We start from the raw sequence: 24,364 nt of genomic DNA on the forward strand, positions 1-24,364 counted from the left end.
GGGATCCATCTCTTTGTGGTTCTTTTGAAAATCCTGATCATAGCGCGGCTACGGTCAGAAATAAGTTATGCTAAAAAAAGTGCCTGCAGGAGGGCCTGGTACAAATCTCCTTTGCTCTGTGCTCCTTATGAGTCAGCTGATTTCAAAGAGAGAAGAGGAATTCGTGCAACTGGCAAAGCACTGAACATGAGAAGAGATGCAGCCATGCCCTGAAGCCCCAGAAGGGACACACAGGGCACCCTGCGTGGAAAACAGCAATGCTGCAGGACGCTGGCTGCAACCTTGTACTTACAGGCCGAAACCAGCACAGACCCGACTGTACAACCTCCTGCACCGAGCTGGAGAACAAATATAGATGCGAGGAGGTATTTATAGGCAGAGAGCTATTTTAACATAGCTCTTCTTTAAAGAGAATCCTTATTTAAGCCGTGTCCCTGTAAAGCTGCAGGATGACTTCGAAAAACACCCAGATTAATTATTTTCATCATGAAGAAAGAGAAGCATGTAGGGAAGATCAAATGCATGCAAATGCATTCAGAACGTGGAAGCCTGAGTGAAGCACTTGTATTCTGGTGCCTCAATACTGCAAGGATGGCGAGATCTGAGCACAGCACAGTGCACACAGCTCTCACAGCCGCATCCAAGCTCCTCAGACCAGGAGGAGACAAAGGACGTGGAGCCAAGCACAGCTCAGCAGCAGCATCGCCACCAGTTGTCAGGTTGCACACAGCTGGATGCGCTGCAGAAGCACTGCAAGCACAGAAATATTTCTGGATGTTCTGCGTGTTCCCTCAGCTTGCTTTGCAACAACCGAGAGAGAGCAGCAGAGCCCTGGGTAGAAACCAACCACCCCAATGCTGCACCACTGGGACAGCACTCCATGCTGACACAGCTGCAGGCTCAGGAGCAGCCCGTGTGCCACGCACAACCCAGCAGTGCTGCTTCCTCCTGCCTTGAACCTGTGCTCCAGCACCAGGCACAAAGTGGGCACCCTTAAAGTGCTCCTGCTTCCAGACGGTGATGCCCCCCACGTGTCAAATCCACGGGGCAGGTGAGGGGCTGAATGCAAAGGGCTTCTGCTGGGGATACAGGGTGTGCTCTCCTCCCTTTATCTGCTCCATCTGCAGCACAGAGCAGCGCTGGCAAGCGGGAGCTCCCTGTTACAGGAGGAGAAGCTGAAGCATCCCCTCACAGCACCATACACCTTGGCTCTGCTGGCTGCTGCATGCAGTGCTCTTGCTGAGGAGAGCTGGGAGCTCCCTGTGAGCTGCTGGGGGGAGAGCAGAGCAGGAGCACCAGCAGGGCTGGGGCTGACAAAAGGCCACAGCTGTGTGCCAGTAGTGCGCTGCAGGGCATACCTCAAAGGATGGCATCTACAGGGAGAGGGACCTCAAAAGGAGATGGGAAAGTAAGAGTGAGATGCTTAAGGGAAGATTAAAAAACACGAAATAACGCCGGACTCATTGCCACTCAGCTGGTTAATGGTATCAGAGAACTGGCAATGAGCAGCACTGCATGCTGGCAGCAGCGGTCTGCACACCATTCTCCATCCACCACCATAGCTCTGTGTTACTGGTAGGAATCCAGCAGCCCTGCACCCTCTTCAGCCTCAAGAAGTGATGCGGGCAGATGGAGAGCCCTGTTTCCTCAAGAAAATGGCTCGTGAGAGCGAGCAGGTCCTGCAGGTTGCAGGATAGCCAGCATCAGCTCCCACCTAAGGGTGGGCAGAGCCATCCTTCTGAGCCTGCTGCACACAGGGGAATCGAGGTGCTGTGACCTGGGAGGGCCATGTGCCACAAGGAGCACAGCCATGGGAGGGTGATGGGAGGCAGGGAGGAGATAGCCTGATCCTTTTAGTCTAAACCCTCCCCGCCACCCCCCCCCCAAAAAAAAAAATAGAATATCCTGAAGTGAAGGAGGTGATGCAGGCAGCGCAGAGGTGGCAGGAGAGCTGGGCTGTGGTGGTGTGCAGTGACAGCAGAAGCCGCTCCCCTCCCTCCTGCTGCAGCACACCTCATTTCATGGGGTTCTTGCACAAGCAGGGGGGTGGAAAACAATCAGCAGGAGCGGGCGGCTGGAGAAGCTCTGCAGGCCCCTGGGCCTCGCAGGCAGTGGGAGCCCAGCCCTGCTGAGGGGGCACGGCCACGGGTACAGGGGCTGCAGCTCTCCTCGCAAGCATCCCCATGGCAGGCGGAGATGAGCACACCCCCCTTCCTGGATGCTGACGGGAAAGACAGCGCAGTCCTGCGTGACAGCGTGAAATTAATATGACTTTGGGGGAAGCTGGCAGTGAGTAATGAGCATCTGAAATACCTCAGCTCTGTACCCCCCTCCCTTGCCCCCGAACTCATTTAACCCTTTGGCTGCTGGCACAGCCATGTGGTGAAAGGGAAAGAGGACAAGAAGTCAGAACCAAACTGGAGAGAAGCACAGAGGGAGCAGCAGTCTGTCCACCACTGAGCATGCAGAAAGCAGAGCATCTTCCTAGGACCAGCTCCCCACACCCCTAACAAAACCTTGGTATGAAAACAGGCACCGAGTAAGGGGCAGTACGTGAGCTGCCAGATGCCTAACAGGAGTCTGTCCCCAGCACCCTGCTCCCGGGAGGACGAGCCACAGGAGCTGCCCGCACTCACTTGGATCAGGCTGTCACATTTCAGATCTCTCTGCCTCATGCCTGGAAGCGCTCAGCTGGTTCAGGTACTGCTGAGGGAGGAGCAAAGGCAGGCAAGAAGGCAGATGGCAGCGGGCTCTGCCTTAGCTTGGTTTCATCAGGAAAAGCAGCGTGCGGGCAGGAGTGCAGACAAATGCTCATAGTGCCATGGGCAGCAGAAGCCAACAGAAGTGCTTGGGCACAGGGAGAGCAGGGCAGGGCCTGCCCAGAGCAGTAAGAGCCCAGCTCCAGGGCTGGAAACCCACAGGAGAGGGGGAGGAAGAAACACCGCAATGGGCAGCAATGTAAACAGACATGCAAATAAAGGACACAGTGTCATCATGAGCTGGAAACTGTGATTCACTGGGGGCTCGTTCAAGGCCTTCTTGTGAAGTGAGACAGAAAAATACTCACACATATGCTAGCAAAAGACATGGAAGGTGGCTGGGTCAACATCAAGCTAAGAAATGACACAGAGCAGAATTTTAAAATCAAGAAAACAATCACCTTGATTGCTCCATGTCCTAAAAGCTGAGATACAAGCTCAGAAGTTGGGCCAGCATCACTGCAACTTCCTGCATCTCGCAAATCCGCTGCCGGCCCCAGAGGGATGACCAACGGGCAATACAGCTACAGTGTGAGGTCCTACTTTTTTGTTGTACATGTTTTCACTTCCTTATATACAAACATGCATATAAGCTTCTGAGTAGTTCAGACAAAAGAAGACTTTATAATACTAACAGTAAGAGCGGGTTACTCAGAAACCCTGGCTGCTATCTCCTCTATGGGCTGCATTGCTCGTTTCCTACTGAGCAAGAAAACGACACGTGTGCACGCACCTGTGCTAGTCCTCAATGGCACAGAAAAACTGCAAAAGCCCCAGAGCAGAATACCACAGTCCATCTGACACACGTGTGACATGCAGCCCCTTTGCCAGCTCTCCTCACCTCCCCAGCCCCTCTGATGACCGCAAATGAACGCAGCTCGATGAGAAGCACTGCTGCAGGGGAGCAGCCCGGCACTGCCCTGCATGGCACTGGGCAACAGGACTGAGCAGAACAGGCGGCCAAAGCTCCTTGTGGCTCAAGGACCTGCGGGTGTGGAGCACATTGAGCATGGGAGAGGGGAAAAAAAAATTAAAATCCAGTGCTGAAATGAATATTCAAGGCAGGGAAAGGGATATACTGAAAAATCTTCCTTCTGCTCTTGGGAAGATCCACCTTTTAAAGCAGCCCTGCCAAGATAACACAGAGTTAAACATTTCCTTATCTATGTTAAACACCTTTTTGATTCAAACTGAAAAACAGCACCGAAAACCTATTTCACTCTCCTGCACCCCATGGCTTGTTTTGGATAGTCAAATTAAAGCAGCCGGTTACGTATCTACTCTCTGAATAGCAGCCCAGTACTGCTGCGTTTGGTTTTCCAACACAGAAGAAGGACCAAAAATATATACACATATATATTAATTTATGCTTTCTGAGATAGTGCCAGAAATAAAGCAGCCCTACAGATCCCAGCAGCTCTCAGCACACAGATCTGCGCGGCTGTGCCCAGAGCCCTGCATGGGAGCAGGACACCATGGGGCAGGATTCTCAGCCAGAAAGGAGGCAGCCATCACTCAAGCTAATCTCTAACTGCACCAAAGATGCACCGTTTCCAGATGCTGTCCAATCTCACCTGCAGAAGGTGCCTGCATGGCAAGGGCTGAGAGGGGCTGAGCTGCAGTGGGAGCATCTAGGCTGAAAGCATTGACCTCAGAGCAGCTTTGTGCAGCCCCAGTAGCCCTACACAGACACCCTAAGGTGCCAGCAACGAGCACACCTCACATCCTAAGAGCGAGCTGCAATCTTGTATTAAAGAAGTGCCATCATCTGCTAGCATCACTGGATGCCCCTGCAATTACACCCCCTGAGGATGGGGCCCCTGCTTCTCCAGGGCACGCAGCCCCACAGCACTCCAGGCCCAGGTCTGCAGCACTCAGGTTACAGGAAACCGTCTTTGGAATTGAATCAGCAGCACGTGGGTTTTTTCCCCATAAGATCAGCAAAATAGGGCAGAAGCTCTGTTGGCACATAATCCAGGGTACCATGGGGGCACCAGGGCACACACATGCACCTATGACTGCTCTGGGGTCCTCAAGGGTTGACTGCTTATTTAAACTGCTTACTTCTTTCCTCGAGGACACAACCCACCGATTCCACTGAACTCCAGTAGGAACGCACAGGCCTCACCACAGCTGTCAGCAATCACGCTTGCAGTCAAGTCCCACCTCTTGCTCCTCAGCTGTTCCTGCCTGGTCCCACCTGAGAGCACCTCTTGCATGTTTCCTGCTGCTTGTCCCAGCCCCCAGCAGCCAGACAGGACAGGGAGGTGTCCAGCACTGGCCCCATGACTACAGGCACTGTGGAGTAGCTGAAGCTCAGCTGCTCAGACACCTCCAGGCCTTACCACAGCAGCATCCCTTCAAGCATCTCATACACTGATCTCTTCTCAGTAGTAGGGTTCACTTCTGCAATGCACCTAATGCCCAGTACACAAAGGTAGTGAGGATGAGCCTTTTTCCCCAGTGCTGTAAGGGTTGTCAATCTGAGGGCATCAAGGGACTCCCCTGCCCACCAGGTCATGGCAGGGACCACGAGGCTCTACTTGGACAGAAGCAGCCTGAGGAACAGCTCTGCATTTGCTGCAGGGGCAGCAGGAGCTGCTGGCTTCCAACCAGCAACCAACCCCGGATGGGACAGGAGGAGTTTCACTTTGGCTTTGTTACTCCAACACCGTCCCCTCCTCCTCAGTGCATAAGTCCCTCAGACTGGCTGTAGCTGCAAGCTGACTGTTGGACCACCTTGATACAATGGCCTAGAAATGCAGCTCAGCCTGCTCACATACACAGCCCGGGCAAGCAGGGCACAACCCAGCAGCTTCTAGGAGCCCTTCTTACAAATGGGAGATGAATTCCCCTAGTCCTGCCCCAGCAGTGGGGTCCAGCCCACTCAGCGCCTGCACAACTAGCAATCCCACCTCTGCTCCTCAAATCACTGAGATGGAAATAGAAGCAACTAGGAGGAAGAGCAATGGATTTTGAAACCTTTCTAGTACAACGTCTAGGGCTTTGAAAGCAAAATATCACACAGAATGAGCTGACATTGGACAGCTCAGAGAGTGATGTTTGCAGCACCATGCATCCCAGGGGCATTTCCACTGTGCATCCTAATTAATACTGCCCAGCAGTTGCTTAACAAACTCACAAGTTTATGAAGGCACTCTTATTTTTCTTTTCTTCCCTCCTCTGCCTTTCAGTAGCAAAGATTTCCACAGCTTCAACAGGGCAATGTTACTCGTTACTCCAGGAAGGAGAAATTGTCTGCAGCCATGTAGGCTCCATTACTGGGAGAAAGGTGTGAACAGCAAGTGTGTCTGGCAGACAGACTCATTATACCACCGTGTCCTTCATAATGGGAAATGAAAAGCCCATTCTGATAACTACACTTTATTATAATAGGTCAGAAGAAGTGAAAGGCATCATCTTATAAAATTAACTTCATAAAGATTGCCTTTTAAAAAAAAATCTCTGCCAGTTTATCCATTGCACCTCTCTTCAGAGATGTTCCTTCTCCTAGCAGAGCTCTCACGCTGATGCGCCATCCCACCACTGCTCTCACTTCTGCCCTCTGTCAGGGGGAAGAGATCGGCTTCCTCCTCATCAGGCTCAGGCACTTGTTTTGCCAGATGCATCAACTGCCACATATTTGTTAGGGTGGAGAAAATCAGAACTGCCCTGACACCTCACCTTGAGCAGTGCTCAGGATTTTCGGGTGCCCAATTGGCAGGAGGGCTGGAAGCAGAGGTCATGGCAATTTTAGGATCCTTCTCCATACTTTCAGGTGTACTTTGCAAGGAAATTAAAAGGAAACAGTGCCAGCCTCAAAACATGCAGCTTAAGATGCAGTTCCTTCGGTGGCAAAAGCAGCAAGAATGTCCAACTCTAGGCAAGCTCTCTGCCTCCATCTGTATCTCGGGTAGCATTCAATTGGGCAGAGATCTGAAAGACAACTCTTTCCAAATCTAACCACGTCCTTTATGGCAAAAATAAAACCTGTGTCTCTTTGAAATGTCATGGGCCAGCTGCAAATCAGCCATGTCTTTGATATCCATGAAAGTTGGTGCAGATGGGGGGAAGGAGGATGGCAGAGCACGCCATGAAACAAACAGTTAATTGAAACATCCAATGAAGGTTGTATGGATCTAATGTGATAGATTTTAAAGGAGACTAATTTTCAGAAATTGCCAGAGCTCCAATCTGTGAAAATGTGGCCTTTTACAGATCTCCAATTCAGCCTGCCACATCTTGAGTTCCTTTTGGAAAAAAAAAAAAAGAAGTCACACCATAAAAGCCCCCCAATTTGGTAGCAAAAATTAGCAGTCTTCATGGGATATCAGAGCCTTTGTCTCTCTCCCCTAACTATGGCTCTTGGGGAAGAACGAAGGACCATTTGTCTTTTGTTATTTTTCCAGGTAGTGAAGATAACGGTAGAATCTAATAAAGAACAAAAATGGGGAAAAAACACACCCACAAAAGCTAGATCTTCACACCTAGCCCAAAAGCCGCCCCTATAATTGAAAAGCATTTCTCCCGCTGGAGAAAATAACATCCATCAGATCTCACAAAACCAGCCCCGATGGATGGCAGAGGGCAGCACCCGGGGACGGGAGGGCAGAGCTCTGCAGCAGCACTGCGAGGCACAGCCGCGCCGCCCCAGCAGGATGGGCAGCACGGAGCCCCACAGCAGCACAGCCCTGCTCACAGCCGCAGCCGGAGGAAGGCAGCAGCCGCATCCATTGTCAGCCACTGTAAGAATGAGAGCGGCAGCGCTGGGCAGGTCTAAGCGTTCAAGCCACAGATCCTTAATCAATGACACTAAAAAGCATAACGACAAGTGGGGTAGCAGTGCCAGCTCAGGAAATCCCGAGCGGTGTACAGAAGCCTTCGCGATTGCTATTGAAAACACCCAGCTCCCTTGCTTTGCTGCTTCAGCGCCATTAACATCCCCCCATCAGAGATGTAGAAATGAAGAGAGCTTCTTGAAAAAAGCTCAAAACATGTAAATATTTGTTTGCAGGGTAAAAACAAATGCATTTTCTCCTGCCAAAGCAATTGAGAAAAGGAAAAAAAAAAACCCAAAAAAAAAAAAAAAACAGCACAGAAGGGAGCAGGGTGAGAGACATCAGCTGCAGGGCTTTGGAGCACGTGAAACAATAGCTAGTCCTGCAGGCTCACCGGCTCGGCTCTGCGCTGGGGCTGTGCCCTGGCTCTGTCCCTGTGTCCCCAGGCTGGTGGTGCCACGCACAGCCCCGGCTGCTCTCCTGGGCAGGCTAAGAGTGCCCCCTGCAGCCCTGCTGGCCGAGCCACCTCTGCCGCCCAACCATTGTCTGCGATTTCAAGCCAGTGACAAAAATCAGACGGGTTCCTAAATACAGAAATGCAAGAAGCTCCAGAGCGCAGGCATCTGATGTCAAAGAGCCATCTCAGAGCACGAAGCACTTGACAGTGCTCAGCTGTGCTCGGTTTCAGCCTCTCAGCAGGCCAGGAGGGCTGGCTGGGCATGGGGAGGATTATGGATCCCCCCAGCCATCCGCTGCTGTTTTCAGGACCAAACTCCCATCTCCACAGAGCCCAGGTAAACAAAATGGATGTTCACGCATCATCCTGGAGTGCTGGCAGCAGTATGCTGCTGGAGGCTGTGCGCTCCTTGCTGTGTGACTCAGCCTCTCCCCAGTCCCAGGTGTCAGACAAGGCAGGAGAAGAATAAAACACAAAGCAAAGCCCTCATTCTCTGCTGGACTCATGTGTTCTCTTGATACTCACAAGTCTCCCCACTCCACGAACATAGCTCAGCACCCAAAAAGGCAAATAGGTTCCAGGCTTTTGTTTGCTCTGGTGCTATGAGAGATATGGCTGCAACCACAGAGGCTGAATTCTGAATGAGCAGTGCCTAACATGCTCCCTCAGCATGCTGCCCTGAAGCCCCAGGCTTTTTTGGGCTTTGCTTTGACTGGGGATCCTAGGGCAATACTGAAACAAAAGCATCCAGGCTACACCTGCACAACACGAAAATCCCTTTGCTCTTCTACATGAATCCTTACATCATGCTTTTCCTGAACACGTCTGGGCTGAATCATGGTGTGCTTAAAACCCACTTAAAACCAAAGACCCCACTCCAAAACAGCATTGCAGCATACAGCTTTTGTCACCACCATGGCTTTCCTCTACCCTACAAGAACACAGGCTGTAGCAGCACAGACCTACTGTCCATATCCACTGTTCTTAACACTGTCAGGGCAGGAAAGCATCACAGCTCATAGAGGGGTATATAGAGAAAGGAGCTTCCCCTGCTCCCAGCAAAGCCTTGTGGCTCTGTGCACAGCCTGATAACTTTTTCAAAGGGTTAAAGTGGAACAGCACAGCCCTGACCCGGCAGAACACTGCCTGCTGCTGAGACAAACACCAACTCCACGGTAAAGCCTCCTCCTGATTCAGGACTTCACATCTTGCAGATGGATGCTGTCGCCCTCGGTCTTGCTGACAGCAAAATGGATGGACGGAGCTGGACAACAATTCTCCCAGATTCCTCCGGTAAGCCAGCAGCACAGCAGGGAGCGTGGCCTGAGCCCACCGCTCGGATTCTTACCCTGGCAGCAGCAGATGACATAAGCTGCACTTTACACAGCTGCAACTCTTTTCTGGGATACACTAAAGGCTTATTGTATCCTTGTATGCACAACTGGGCTGAGGATAGGAAGAGAAGAGAGCAGGCTAAGATTCTGAAACCCCTACTCATCACTCAGGTACTTCTCACTGGAGGGACTCTGGCAAGCTGCATACCTCGCATCCCTGCAGCCACAAGGGATGCACAGCAGCAAGCACATGAGGTACACACCCAGGTGCAGCAAAGGCAGAGCCAGATTTATGTGCTCCCTGCAGGCTGGGAAGGAGCTACAGCATTGTGTGTGCAGGGCAGATGGAGGAAGGAGCCAGCCCGAGTTGATACCTCTCACACCAGCTGTTTGCAGTGACTCTTGGTGCTCCTCCCAGCCAGGTGTGCCAAGCAGCAGGAATGCTGCCGTAAGCCTTACAAACAAGAGGGAAAAAAAATATCCAAGGCTGTGTCATCTGTTGGATAGGGGGAGATGTCCGTCCTCCGTGCATGCCTACTACAGAGTGATGGGCCACCCAGCTGCGGCAGATCAGAGCACTTGAGTCAAAACTCTGGCATATGTCATCTGTCTCGCAGACGGCATCTCACAGCAGAAAAACCTGCTACATCAGCTCTACTTACAAGTTCACCTGCTCCCACAAAGAAGTCAAAATTCATCATTACAATCCATCAGCAAGGTCCTGCATTAAAACCTTGCTGGCTCCTGAGCACGGCATTGCCCAGACCTGACAGAGAATGCTTTCCTACCTGAAGAGCTCCCTGATCTCCCTGACGGTGGCCTGGAATGGGATGTTTCGGACTAGGATCTTGGAAGTCTTCTGCTTCTTGACCGTCTGCTTCTTTCGGGAGGACTTCGCATCAGGCCTGTCAGGTGAACAGACAGGGCAGGTAAGGGGCACTGCAGAGCAACACGCCCAGGGCACGTTGTCTGCTTCAATGCCAGCCATCAGAAGTAGCCAGCTAGCTCACAACGGCATCCCTGCCGGTCTCACGCTGGTGACAATGGATATTTCATTAGCTGCATAGAGAAGGAATGAATGCAAGTAATTTAAATCCCAAATTTAAAATCAGAGCTTCTGGCTTGCTGAGTGCAGCCACAACAGAGCTCAGGCAGCAGGCTTGTACTCACATCTGCCACCAACTTTTCTTCCGACTCCAAACATTGTCTATTCAGTACCAGGTGATGAACCATTTGCATGTATTTAAACAAGTAATCTAATGCAAGCGACTGTTCATTCTTTTTCCTACTGACTTAGAGAACAGTAAACAAAACTAAAATATATTGGTAAATTATTTTGCTCAGGTTGTGTTGCATTTGAATAAGATAAAAATTTACCTAATATAAAAAAAAAACAAACCAGCAGCTTAGAGTAAAGCATTCTACATTACAGACTGGATTTTAAAACCCAGAATGGGTATGAATGCTTTATTAAAAAAAAAAAAAAAGCCACAAAATGCAAAGTGCAGATAGTGAACTGTCAGCCTTCTGGGCCCCAGGTACCAGATTTGCAAAGGAATTATGCCATGTAAGAGACACCTCTTCTCATAGCATTTCCAAAGTGTCTACAAGACAGTTTTTAGGGCGCCAGTAATCACTTTCAAACACTTGGTGTATTTTTTTTTAACCTCATAGGTACAGATCATCAAAATCCCAGTAGATATGAGTCACAGATTTCAACAGTAAAGCTATAAACCTGAGTCAGTCACCTCTTTATGTGACATCAGGAAATGTAATTCCACAGAAAGGTCTGCCTCTTAGGCTCCCCACCAAAAGAACCTTAGGCATTTTTCAGAGAAGCCTTTTCCTTAAACATGAAACAAGTATCGCGTGCCTGGTTCTCATCTTGGACCCACTTTTGGCACCCCATCAGTGTATGCTGCTTAAGGTTTCACTTGGAAGTCAGTCTCTTAGTAAGCAAGCACCTTCACATCTGCTTTTTTTTTCTCTCCTCTTTTTTCCTTCTTCCTTTCCAAGTACTGACTAAGGTGACTCCATGCAACGTGCAACAAAGGCTGATGTGTCAGACAGCCAAAGCACTACTGGCCACAAATCCTTATGAAGCACAGATACTAGCTTAGAAATGAAGAACCTACCAAGATTTATCACAGACTAAATGTAACCATGCTACAGAAGGAAGACAGCTTTACCTGACAGCTCTCTCAGAGATTTTGACTTCCAGCTTATGGCCATCTACAATGCAGCCCTAAAAGTTAAAATGAAAACAAAAAAATATGAGTCACAACAGCATTCAAGCTTCCAGAATGCAAGCATAGCATTTCACAGAATCACAGAGTGGTCAGGGTTGGAAGGCACTTCAAGGATCATGAATCTCCAACCCCCTGCCACATGCAGGGCCACCAACCTCCCCATTTAATATTAGACCAGGCTGCCCAGGGCCCCATCCAACCTGGCCTTGAACACCTCCAGGGACGGGGCATCACAGCCACTCTGGGCAGCTGTTCCAGCACAATCTTCACATTTCACATCTTTATACTTTCCCATACATTCCTCCCCTTCTCCTCACTAAAGGTCTTCCCTGTAAGGTTCTGATATGAAGCTGGAGACAGTCTGTCTAACTGAGGAATCAGCCAGCACCCTCGTGTCTGCCCATTGGCCTCAGAGCTGGCACTAACCTGGCAAAGGCAAGTCACTTCCCTGCCCTGGGCTACTGGTTCTTCTCCTTCTGGACTGCCAACTCTTCAAGGCAGGGAGCACCTCACTGCTTGTTCTGGAATGAGCCAAGGATGACTCACTTGCTGTCAGTAGCCAAGACGGAAAGTCTTCTGTCTCCTGCTACCCACACATTAAAGCGCAGAAAACAAGCAGCCTCTTGCCTAATCGGTCCAGAAACAGCACAGGACGTGCAAAGGCTTTACGCTGGGAACCTGGAGCCCTGCCGCCCACTCCCTCTGCAAAATCTCCACTGCCCTGATTACTCTTATAGCCCAGGATTCTATGTTCAAAACAATGCAGAACGCCCATCTATCTCAGGACTACACAGCTGTGCAATGCAAAATCACCACCTGTTGAAGGTGAGACCCATGGATTGCAGTCATGGAGCAAACAGCCATTATACACAGAGCAATTCTTCCAGGTCTATATAGAAAAGGAGTGTTCCTGCTGTCTAGCCTGCATCAGCAGGTAATGTGGACCAAGACACTAGCATGTTGTTCTAGCAGCAGCAGAGCAGAAATGACTTATTTCCTTGAAGAGCATCCAAGCCCTAGTCCCTGAAGCACTGGTAGAGTCACAGAAGATGAAACTGAACCCCACAACACCAAATACTAAGCTACACTTATTCTGTGGGGGTCTCTTATTCTTGGGTCTCTGTCACTGGTGCAAAGTAAACCTTGCAGAATAAACTTGTTGAATTTTAATAATTCCACATTTTCTGCCATCTCTGCATAGGATCAGTGCTAGTAAAACATTCTTATGTACAAGCTATTTCCCCTTGCACAGAACGGCTTGAGCGAGGGGGGAGCTTAAGCATCTAGCTCCAACTCCTCTGCCGTGGTCAGGAACACCTCCCACCAGATCAGGCTGCTGAGGCCCTATCCAACCTGACCTTGGGCACCCCAGGGATGAGGCATCCACAGCATCTCTGGGCAATCTGTTCCAGTGACTCAGCACTCTCTGAGTAAAGAATTCTTCCTAATATATTATCTAGATCCTTTTTCTTTATTTTAAAGTTATTACCTCTTGTCTTATGACATTCCTTGATAAAGTGTCGCCCTCCTGCTTTCATGTAGGTTTCCTCCAGGTGTTGGTATGAAATACCCTTCTAAGTACTGGTAGGAAGAGGGTACATACCCCTCTTCCTCAACTAGATTTTGAACCTCACAGTTTATCTACATCACTGCTCAGTATCTCTGGAAATAAACCTGGCCTCAGCTTACCTGGAGCCGTCGCAATGCTTTCTGAGCACTCTCTGGCTTCTTGTACTCCACAAATCCGAAGCCCATGGAAAGCAAAGTGCCTATAAGAAGATAAAGGAAAATTGTTATGATAGCAGGAAACAAGGATATTAAAAAGTAAACATAAAAACAAAGTGCTGTTGCATACTAACTACAAACACTGCCACAGCATTACATGGATTCCACCATTAACTGCAGTGCCCAGCAGGATCCAGGGACAACTGTGAGCACAAAAATTCTCTGAATATCTGACTGCCAAAACTGGGGGGGGAGCAAAAACTAATACACTGAAGAAGGGGCCAGTCTGTCCTTGTCCTGACTGTCATATTCCTCATTAACACTCCTTACCAGCTTGCATGGAACGAAATACTGCTCTAGAATGGATGCTCAGTTTGAGGAGCTTGTTTTGATGCTGCTATCAGAGATGGCACTGTATGCCAAACTGATTTTGAGCTTTGTGAGATTTCAGCACAGCCTCCATAAATAAAACAATAACTGTATGTCCTATAGAACTACCGCTGTTTGTAGTCAGGGTGACTGATCCTATTATAGATACACAAGCCTCTGCTTATACACAGGACATTTCCCTAATGTACAAAACAAGACCTTCACTGGGGAAATTTGTAAACAGACCAGACATAAGTGTGACTTTTGCTGTGGGAAAGAAATATGCAGGTTGCAGTCTGGTCCCCAGATGAGGCTTTTCTAATCTGCAACCCATTCAGAAATTGGTTTTGGTTAACAGACAGCAAATAGGCACTTAATGACCACTGCTGGGAACCAAGCATTTGAGATCTGTTTAAAGGCAAACTGTCATGTGCTCGTAATGGGATGATTTCCCACTACAACAAAACAAAAGCCCAACATTTGAGAGACAGAACATCTGTGAGGCAGGCAAAAAACAGAATATGCTTCTGTGAACCTGGAAAGGCAGTTGCAATTTCCAGGCCCATAAATAAAGCTAAGAGAGGAAAGGAAAAATCCACAAGCAAAAACACATCACCAAATTTCTAACTTCCGAACTTGAGAGGCAGCAGGATCCTGAGGTCACCCTGCAGCAACAGAAACCAATAGTGCTGGTAGGCGGGATGAGCTCAGACCAGATTCAAATGCTGCTGTCTAGTCATGAGCATGCCACACACGTCAGCAGCACTGAAGAACGGACTTTATTCTTTTTCTTTCAGTGAATCGGAGTTTTTAAGCATCCCATGCAAAAGGATGCCTAGGGAGTTATTCCCCAAGGCAAAATCCCACAGAGCTGTGCAATCACTAGCCTAAAATCTGGAAAGATGCAGCCCATCCAGCTTGCCTTATGCAATCTCTTTCCTGTCCAACCCCATGGGAGGTAGGCAGAGATCCTGCTGGGATCAGCGCAGGCAGCAAACAACGCCTGCTCAGCGCAGTACTCAGCCAGGCACCCTTGAAGACTGTGGCTGCTGTTGTGGATAAAGTGTTGTGCACATGTTCATTCATTTAAGTGCACTGGTCCCTTTCAACTTGCATCCTGCTCTGTGACCCTGAAGGAGTTGGCTTCTCTGTCCTGATCTCAAGAAAAGGCCACATCTCCACAAATTCCACAATTCAGCTTAACCTTCTAGACTGAACTCCAGTGTGTTTTTGGCTGCTGTTTTCAGCCATTTCAACAGGCACACTTCTAGAAACACTGAAGACCTCATCAATGCAAAAATAACAAATGCTCATCCAGATGAATGCTAACGCAATGCCACACCTGAGCCCTCAGCAACCAGCTGCGGGAAGGAATTGAACAGTAACATCTAGAGTACCTGCTTTGTCTTTCTTCTTGGATACTGTGCAGCTCTTCACAGCTCCCACTTTGGAGAACGTCTGCAAGGAATTCAGACACCCTTTGTCAGAGGCTTATAACTCAGTTTGAGTGACAGTGTAGCACTCTTTCAGAGCCAGAGGCACACGCTTGCAAGCCTACCTCCCCGCCAGGCACACCTGACAAGCAGGCAGCGCAGCTGCTTTTTCTCTTACAAGATTATTTCTGCACAAATACACAGACAGACTTGTAAATAAATCAACACAGATGGTCCCAGAAATCCTTCACCACTCCTCAGAAACCGCTGAGCTCTGTGGTTGTTGTGGGGGACCACAGCAGATTACAAGCTGTCTGCACCCAGGCAGGGACCCAACTGCAGGTAACTCTTGTGATCCTCGTAAGAAAACAGCTCCTTCCAGAGTTGTGAGAGAGGTGCTGCAGGGCAGCATGGGCTGTTCTACCGTGGCACAACATTTGTATGATTCCCTTGTACAACTGCAACTGGAATGTAGGAAAGAAAAAAGAAAAAAAGAAGTCCTGGTCCTTCTCTGAATATTTAACGTTTGTCCCCACAGCCAGCAGGACCAGATCTATACCAGAACCTCCATCCCAAGATGGAGCAGCACAGGTCCAGGATGGACTGACATCCCACCACCATTCTTGGACCATGAAATACAGCATGTCACGAGGCTACAGAAAGTGGCAAAGGTGAGAACTTGCAGCTGTTTTTTCCCAGCCTCACTATTAATTCCATGTGGTTTTAGAAACGCTACAATCTCCCCCAAGTGCTTTGCTGAGGTAAAGCAGCACAGACAGCTCCATACTGGCACAAAATCTAAGCACATGTCAGTGGAATAATCACTTATGGCCATAGCATGCCATGCAGTATTACAGCTGCACAAGTGCTGATCCCAAGGAAAAGAATGGGAAACAAAGAGTCTTAAAAGATTTCCTACTGCCTCCACCTGTCCCAAGGTAGAATTCAAATCCATCAAAACTGTTTCAGATACGTTTGTCTAATAGAAGCCTAAAACTCAAGAGTGGAGGTTTCCTGCCCCAGTACTCCCAGTGCTCCCTCATGTACCATTAGGGCCATGCCACTGACAATTTAACTCCTTTCAACACCATCGTTAGCACATCAGAGGTGGAGGACACCTTTCTCCCTGCACTCTGCAACACAGGTGAGCCCTTTCTTCAAGCCCATGCAATGAGTAGGGGCCTTCCAGCAACAAGGCGCCCAGTGTGGTCTCAACCTGCTCCTATCCATCACAGCAGCCCTGCCTATACTAAGCAAAACCCAAACTCCACTCCTTGCTTATGGCTTACCTCCTTCAGTGTGTCTTCTGTGGTGGTAAAGTTGAGGTTCTTGATAAACAAGGTACAACCTGGAATGGTCTCTTCCTCATCTTCCTCTTCATCTTCTTCCTCATCCTGTGCTGATGTTTCCCCTGAACCCTTTACAGTTGTGTCACCATCTGATACAAAAAGAGAAAACTCAATCCGTAAGACACAACAAAGCTAAATCTGGGTGAGCTCGCCCCCTGCCCCAGCTGACAGTCACTGCTTCAGCAAGATCAGACCACTCCTCTACTGGGTGAACAGAGACTGAGGCTGACTCAGCACACACATGTGAACAGGTCCCTGTAGAAACAAAATCCTTTGAATGCAGAAACTCCATAAGCCTGCTGCTTGGCCCTTAAACACCCCACATCAATCCTTGCCAGACACCTACTGAACTAGGCAAGCAGCCCTGGACTTGCTTAAGTACAATTCTGCAGTGATCAACACCTCATCTCTTGATAATACATACCTATAGGGTGTGAAACCACAACTTCCGCATCAGCACACGAAGGCCGTTGTTAGACACACTAGCTGTCATCCATTGGCTTTCCAACTTCTTCCCTTCCTAGACAACTTGTTTTCCATACCAGCTTCAGCCCCTAACAGCACAGCTGATGCTGTGCTCAAGGGGACCAAGCTAAGCGTCTCCCTCTGGCATTACCACCACCCCCTCGATGACTTTTCTAGGCTTAGTGCTCACTTTTTTGGTATGAGAGAACCTGCATGGAGCCAGGGGTGCTTAGACACTTCCCAGCTCTAACTCCAGAGCCAACTTTCCCCACAGGGCTCCATCCAGTTGCCTTCCCTACCGCTGGCACCACACAGCCCAAGCCTTCCCAGTCAGGTGGTCAAACCCTCCTTGCCCCAACCCGCAGCATGTTTGCCAACACAGCATGGAAAAAACTCATTGCCTTTGAAGATAAGTCATTTGAAGAAATGGAGGGAAGAGATTTAGTGAGACAGGGTAGGAGAAAAAGGTGCCTCCATCTGTAGCTGGCACAATAAGAGGCCACGTGCTGCCGCCCAAAGCCCTTTTGTGAACGAGGTGATGAGTTTATTGCACATCCCCTTCCTCTCCCCTTTCCTAGATGCAGAGCTCCAGAGGCTGGCAGAAAAGACCATTATCAGCCCTGAGCAGCCTTCCAGGAGCTCCTGTGCTTAAAGCCCTTTATCTTGAGGTGAGGGTCTCGGTTACAGGGAGATAAAGCAGCTCCCCCAGTTCCCTTGGGCTCCAGCCATCCCCTGTGACCCACGTGCAGAACAGCAGCCCACGAAGAGGCTTTTCATTAGCTTTTCTCCCCTCTCCCAAAACCTCAGTCCTGAAATAGCTTCCAACGAGACAAACCTATTTAAAGCCAACTTTTTTTTTTTTTTTTTTTTTTTTTTTTAGTCTTGAAAGGTTTTAAATATACAGGCGAGAATTAATGTTTACAGGATGGGGAAAATGAGAGTTTACCAGTGGAGAGAAGGCTCTGCCCTTGCAGCAGTGGAAAATCATCCAGACAAAGCACACAGCAGGAACTGATGCAAGAGAAACAGAGAAAGAGTAGAGACTCATAGCCTGCCACTGGCAAGTCAGCTGCCGGATCCTCCATTGCTGTGCAAGCCAGTTGCTCAGGTGCTCTTGCACAAGGAGGTGTCCTTGCAGAGCATGAGACCACATGCACTCTGGGGTTAGGGCTGGCCTACAGAGTAACTACAGCTCTCAGTGGCTGCTGCCAAGAGCAAAATGGACCAAAAGTTTCCTGCCCTTGCCCAGAGCATCAGCTCCAATCCAAATTGGATTGGTGTACAGTGGGCAGTACCACACTCTTCACATCTCATCCAACAGGCAAGGAGTGAGACAGGACTAAGGCCAGAACTTGAGTGGCAACATCAGCAACCACACTGCCCAGTGAGGTGACCCTAAGAACCATGTACAGAATGCCATGAGGCTGGTTCTGTTCCAGTTACAGAATAGCTTACATTAGTGTATAGGAGCTGCTGATTAACAGGTTGAATCGCTGGTTGAGCATCTGGAGAAAAGACTGGGTCAGCCCTGAAAGCACAGGTGAAGGCAATTCAGCTGTGTGACTGGAAGGGGGGGAGCCTGGCTGCACCTCTCGTAGACCTCATTTAAGGGCTGACTGCCACTGGGGAAGGGTCTCTAGTAAGAGATCCTTTGTGGGGTCTTTCTACAAGCCTAGATCTTCAGAGGCAGGTAAGCACCCTTCTTTTTGTAACACCTTGCATTTGTTGCCATTACAGTTGAAAAGGACCTTAAAGCTCATCCAGTTGCAACTGTCCTGCTTTGGGCTGGTTGTCGCCCAAGGCCCCAGCCTGGTCCTGAATGCCTCCAGGGTACACACACAACTTCCCTGAGCAACCTGTTCCAGTGCGTCAAAAAGTTCAGGAATGTCAGCATTGCTACTTTACATGGAAAAGAGCATGGAAACAAAGGCAGATTCCTCTGATACAGTTAAAGCTCTTACCAGGTACCAGCCTTTCTTTTCCCTCCTTCTCCACAGCTTCTATGTTTTTTTTCTGAAGGGCTGGGCTGGAGAAGACACCCATTGGAGCCCATTCCAGATACAACGGCACAGAGTGAAACTGTGGAGAGAACACAGGAGAAATGTGAAGAGCAAAAGTTGAAGCCTGAAGAAAAGTCTGCTCTCAGCTCCATTTTCCCCTCAAACACCCTGTTATGGACAAGAGAACAAAAGCTATGCAGCATCTTCGTTTGGCTCAACTATCTTTCACTGGAGAAGTGAGTCAGTATCCAACCTCATAGAGGACAAGTCTATGGAAACTAGAGGACAAGGAACGAGGAAGGCCACAGCTAGGAAAGGATTGCCAAGGAGAGCTCCAGGCTTCAGTACCAACTCTACTATAGCAAAAGGCATCAGAAAGCCTCTCCCAGGCCACAGAGGGTTTTTGGACGCTTGTCACAGCACACTCTTCCAGCTTTTATTTATTTATTTATTTTATTTATTTAATTTTTTAAAAAAATTTTATTTCTTTGTGAGTTGAGAGTCCTACTTAGCTACTGCAGCATATAGATGCACTGGGCATCTTCCTAAATCTAAGAATGAGGAAATAACATAGCAATGGTATGGTTTTAAGATGTTTTATGTTTTTTTTTTTTAATGGAAATGGTTTGAAGTTGAGGGAGGAAAGATTGAGGTTGGATGTCAGGGGGAAGTTCTTTACTATGAGAGTGGTGAGGTGCTGGAACAGTTGCCCAAAGAGGCTGTGGATGCCCCGTCCATCCCTGGAGGTGTTCAAGGCCAGGTTGGATGGGGCCCTGGGCAGCCTGGGCTGATATTGAATGTGGAGGTTGGTGGCCCTGCACGTGGCAGGGGGTTGGAAATTCGTGATCCTTGAGGTCCCTTCCAACATTGGCCATTCTGTGATTCTGTGAATGCTGTTAGCTCACTTTCCCTTGAAAACCATCTTTATCTCAATTTTAGCATGCACTCTTTTCAGGAGCTTCACAATTAGCCAACATCCTGCAGGCAGCTGCATACCCTCTGGCTACACTCACCTTGGAGTAGGCCAGCTTAGTGAATGCGTGCTTGGCCTCGGTTGGCTCCAGGAACTCCACAATGGCTGTGATGCCTCCAGCTGGGAGCAGCACCCTGCCCAGGCTGCCGTGTTTGCCAAAGACAGCCTCCAGCTCTGCTGTGCTTGTGGTGGCTGGGAGGTTCTTCACCAGGATCACAGTTTTACTTCGCTCACCCGCAGCCTGACACGTTCAGTGGGAGAAGAGGAGAAGGAGGACATGGGACTTCAGAAAGCAAAAACCGATCTCTTACTAACTGAAGATTTCATTTTCAATACAGTGTGCTCTCTCATGCCATGTCAGGCCTTTCCAGGATCCAAAAGTGACAACCAACACTTAACAAAGGCTTTCTGTTGAGAAGATGCATGCCCCAGCACAAACCTCATTATACAAATTCTCACACACACAGATTTCAGTTCCAGCTGCATCCTGCTACAGACACAGGACTTCATCTCTGCTACTAACATGTTGTCACACTATTGCATGTACTTCAACTATCCCAAGCACGACTTCATCTTTAAGAGTTCAGAACAACTCAGAACTGTTTCAATAGTTCAATCCTGCACGATGAAGATTTTTAATTAAAAATCTTAAAAAGAGCATAGGATGTCAGGACTGGGCAGAAGAACCAGGCTCACTCTGCAGCCTCATGGCAGGCATCTCACCTGACTGAAGGAATCCAGGCTAACTCCATTTTCAATGAGGAACCGTCGGATTTCCTGGACCAGCTCGGTTTCTCCCAGAGCAACCCTCACTGCCACGCTGTCTTTACTCTCCTGCAGGCAAGAATAACAGTCAACAACGTGGTAAGTGTTCAAAACAGAAGCAAAGGGGCCTGGTCCAGAAATTTGCTGAGCACTTATTCCTGCTGCTCTTAGAAGAGCAGAGAAATTGAAGACAAAATGGTTCAGTTCCTCTGAAGCTGCTGGGAGTTTTGCTGTTAGAGCTAGAGAACTTCTCAAGGAAAGTGAAGTGATTCTAAATTTTAGTCTGTGAATTCCCATCAATTTTTAGTCACATGCAAATACAAACCTCAGCCACAGAAAAGCCTAACTAGGAGGGAAAGAGCAGAGATAGGAGTGTCATTTTGAGTTCTTGTTTCAAAGACTGTCACCTACAGACAGGCTACAGGACCACTGACCTTTCAGTCAGTGTGGAGCTTATGACTGCGCAGCAGCTCTTGCTGTGCAAAATGACCAGGCAGGTGTTAGCCATGAGCAAAGAGATCAGAAAGCGGTCTCCCACCCCATTTGATCAGTACCCCAACTCACATGATCCAGCACTTGGCTTTTGGAAGCACTGTATTTCTGAGCAATTGCATCAGCCACAGCATTTGTCCCCACGAACAACGTATTCCAATTGTGAGAGCTGGAAAGAGAAAGAGGTTCAAATCTTGCAGTTTTTTCTTCCACTGACATCTCTCTGCTCAATGGTCCTGGAAAAGAAGAGCTTTCAAGGCCACCACAAGTAACAAGGATAAGATGGGGGGAAATAACAGTAGAACATCCTTAGAAAATGGACAGGACGAGAGAGACATGACTGGTGAGCAAACAAAGGCAGCAATGCTGGCACCTTAGCTCTTCTTCCCTAGCATGTGAGTGGCCACAGCTATGCAGTTACAACTGGAAAATGGCTCAGAGGAACATGTGTTTTTTCATATGGTTTCCTAAAAGCAAAATCCTGCGCAAGGAAAGTTGCATTCCTTGCCTGTAAGGTCTGAAAACATTACCAACTTTCAAACCAGTCTGTTAGAAAGATAACTCCTGAACATTTTAGAATACAGGCGACTGAGTGGATGAGAAAGGTGTAACTGATTTGTAGCCACTACCCTGAAGAGTTACAGCATGAGATCAGTTTTATTAGACACCAGAGAAATTCATACACAAAGCCAAAGAAAACCACATTTCTTTCCATATATGTTCAGTATGTTCAGTACTTGCTGAACTACTAGAGCTACTTGGAAAGAGGAATTAAGTAGGTAAGAGGTAAAGGAAACAGAAAGCTGCATAACAAATTCTCTACTGACTTTGGTAATCTATACAGACCCTACAAAGATGCATTCTGGCCATCTGGTAATTTGGCAGGTTGTGTTGTCTTACCCTGCCACAAGACACCTCCGTACCTGGCACTGCTGGCTTTGTCCTTGGCCTGCTTCTGCTTTTTGTAGGAGGAAGATTCTTCTGCATCAATATCTTCAATTTTTTCCTTTTTGATTGTGGAGGGTAAAAGATGCATCATTCTGCCCTAGAAGAAAAGACAAGATTCAGAATCACAGAACTGCAGTGGTTGGAAAGGATTTCTAGAGATCTTTGAGCCCAACCTCTCTGTTAAAGCAGGTTCTCTATAGTAGGTCGCACAGGTAAGTGCCCAGATAGGTCTTGAATATCTCCAAAGAGGAAGACTCTACAACCTCTCTGGTTTCTCTTAGGCAAGTGAACTAGGTGATAGTAAACCTTCCTTCTTAGAGAAGGCATACTGCATGTGAGAGTAACCATACAAAGCATGACAGACTCAGACCTCAGTATCTGTGAAACTGTTCAAACCAGGCTGCTCTGCCAGAGGCAGTTGTGTTCCTAGACAGTAAAGCAGAATTTAGCCCTTAGCACCTAGGGGAATTCTGCTCAGCAACACCTAGAAGCAAACACCTGTGTGTTTCACTAATAACCACCTTTACCAGGTAGGCTGATCGCATGTGAGACTCAAGTCACTGTACCTGGAACACCTGCCCATCCATTTCTGCATAGGCCTTCACTGCGTGTTCAGGAATCATGTAGGTGATGAAAGCAAATCCTTTGGGTTTCTTTGTCAATCTGTCGATAGGGAAATGAATCTCTGAGAGAGGCCCTGCAAGAGAAAAAGCCTTTCAGTGAGCGATCATTTACACGGCCACCACTCTTGCCAGCAGCATTCTCAACAGACATCCCCTGGTCACAGCTAGGAAAGGAGCCAGAGAGAGAAGAGCAGGTCTGAACATTGCAGGAAGGTGTGTGATGAGCCATGAGTCTGGGTGCGGAGCCACTAGCTGCAGACCAACAAGGAGGGCCAGCAGTAGCACCCAAAGTCCAGATATGCTGTAGCACACGACTTCAACTGTGGGATTGGAGATATGAAGAATGAGGGCAGATGCACACACAGCACACCTGAGCTAAGTGGTACAGCATCAGTTTCAATACCAAGCAGCCACATGCTGTCACACCAGGCACTGAAGATGATTTGAGTCTGTCTGTGTCTGAGAGGTGTGAGGTGCAGATTCATACGTGCATTCCCACCCAGCAAACCTCTGCTTGCAAGGAGACAAAGCACTGCAAGTCCCAGCACTACAGCAAGTACGTACCATACTTGGAAAAGATCTTCTCCAAGTCCTCCTCAGTGCTAGTAAAAGGAAGATTTCTGACAAAGAGTCTCCCTGATTCAGACAAGTCTTCCTCTTCCTCATCATCCCTCTTCATTCGTTGCCAAGGCTGGTCATGAGTTTTTGCTGTAACAGTTTCTTTCGGGGTATTCTCACATCGGGACACCTCAATGTATCGCCCACCTACTCAACAAACATACACAGGCACATTAGATGCTTCCTGAGGCCATGAGCTATCAATATCAATGTGTTAAGAATCTAGGCTTACAACAGTGACAAAAGCAATCACAATTCAAAAGAACTGAGTAGAATTCTGTCAGATTAATAATAAATATAATAAAATAAATAAATATAATAAATAATAAAAATAAAAGAAAGACAGTTTCAAGAGATTAGCAGAACATCTGCTAGTCATCTTTAGACTCCTTTCCCTTCAGACATCTTCAATCCTTCTGATTCCATCAACCTCTTCCACAGGCTTCTAAGTCTATGTTCCAATCCTACATGGGATTTTTGCCAAGTATGAGCAGCTTCACTTCAGTAAGAATGGGTTTCAAATGCAGGCTTGGAGAATCATTTGTACAAATCCCTGCACTATCCCAACTTGATTTTTACAGTATCATTTTTTACCAAAAGCAAGATACACATCGGGCACATGACAAATATCAAGAGCCAAAGAGTAACACACATAGGTCAGCCACTCCGAGCTGCTCCTGATGGCACTTAGATGGCAACTGGTTATCCAACAACAGCTGTGCAGAGGAAACCTCCCCCACCATTTGCATGGAAGAAACTGAAGCAATGGGAGATTCTTTCACAGGGAGCACTTTAACACCTGAGCACTCTGTCATTGACATCAGAACAAGAAGGAACAAACAGCACTTACCTATGTATTCTTTTTTCCGCTTCAAGGCCCTTTGCACTTCTGCCTCACCCTTCAAATCAACAAAGATATAACCTTGGAGGAAGAAAAGGTTCAGCTGAGCATCATGCAGGGAAACACAGTCACTAATGGGCTAATTAAGGGTGAATCAGGTTTTTAAAACATAGATTCCTACAGATA

The 24,364-nt window shown here is 48.2% G+C and overlaps 1 protein-coding gene across 2 annotated transcripts in view; it reads right to left on the reverse strand.

Moving 5' to 3' along the window:
- Window positions 1–24,364, reverse strand: part of RBM19 (RNA binding motif protein 19) — a 47,244-nt gene that overhangs the window by 17,085 nt on the left and 5,795 nt on the right. For both annotated transcript variants that reach the window (XM_048964264.1, XM_048964265.1), the window contains exons 9-21: window positions 24,188–24,259; window positions 23,284–23,484; window positions 22,663–22,793; window positions 22,072–22,193; window positions 21,221–21,317; window positions 20,615–20,725; window positions 19,932–20,132; window positions 18,880–18,997; window positions 16,394–16,542; window positions 15,069–15,129; window positions 13,267–13,346; window positions 11,518–11,573; window positions 10,117–10,233 (exon numbers count right to left, since the gene is read on the reverse strand). In XM_048964264.1, the coding sequence (XP_048820221.1) occupies window positions 10,117–10,233; window positions 11,518–11,573; window positions 13,267–13,346; window positions 15,069–15,129; window positions 16,394–16,542; window positions 18,880–18,997; window positions 19,932–20,132; window positions 20,615–20,725; window positions 21,221–21,317; window positions 22,072–22,193; window positions 22,663–22,793; window positions 23,284–23,484; window positions 24,188–24,259 (1,516 nt within the window). The remainder of the gene's footprint in view (window positions 1–10,116; window positions 10,234–11,517; window positions 11,574–13,266; window positions 13,347–15,068; window positions 15,130–16,393; window positions 16,543–18,879; window positions 18,998–19,931; window positions 20,133–20,614; window positions 20,726–21,220; window positions 21,318–22,071; window positions 22,194–22,662; window positions 22,794–23,283; window positions 23,485–24,187; window positions 24,260–24,364) is intronic.

Source organism: Lagopus muta, chromosome 17 (assembly GCF_023343835.1).
Source record: "Lagopus muta isolate bLagMut1 chromosome 17, bLagMut1 primary, whole genome shotgun sequence".
In the NCBI taxonomy this organism is placed as follows: domain Eukaryota; kingdom Metazoa; phylum Chordata; class Aves; order Galliformes; family Phasianidae; genus Lagopus; species Lagopus muta.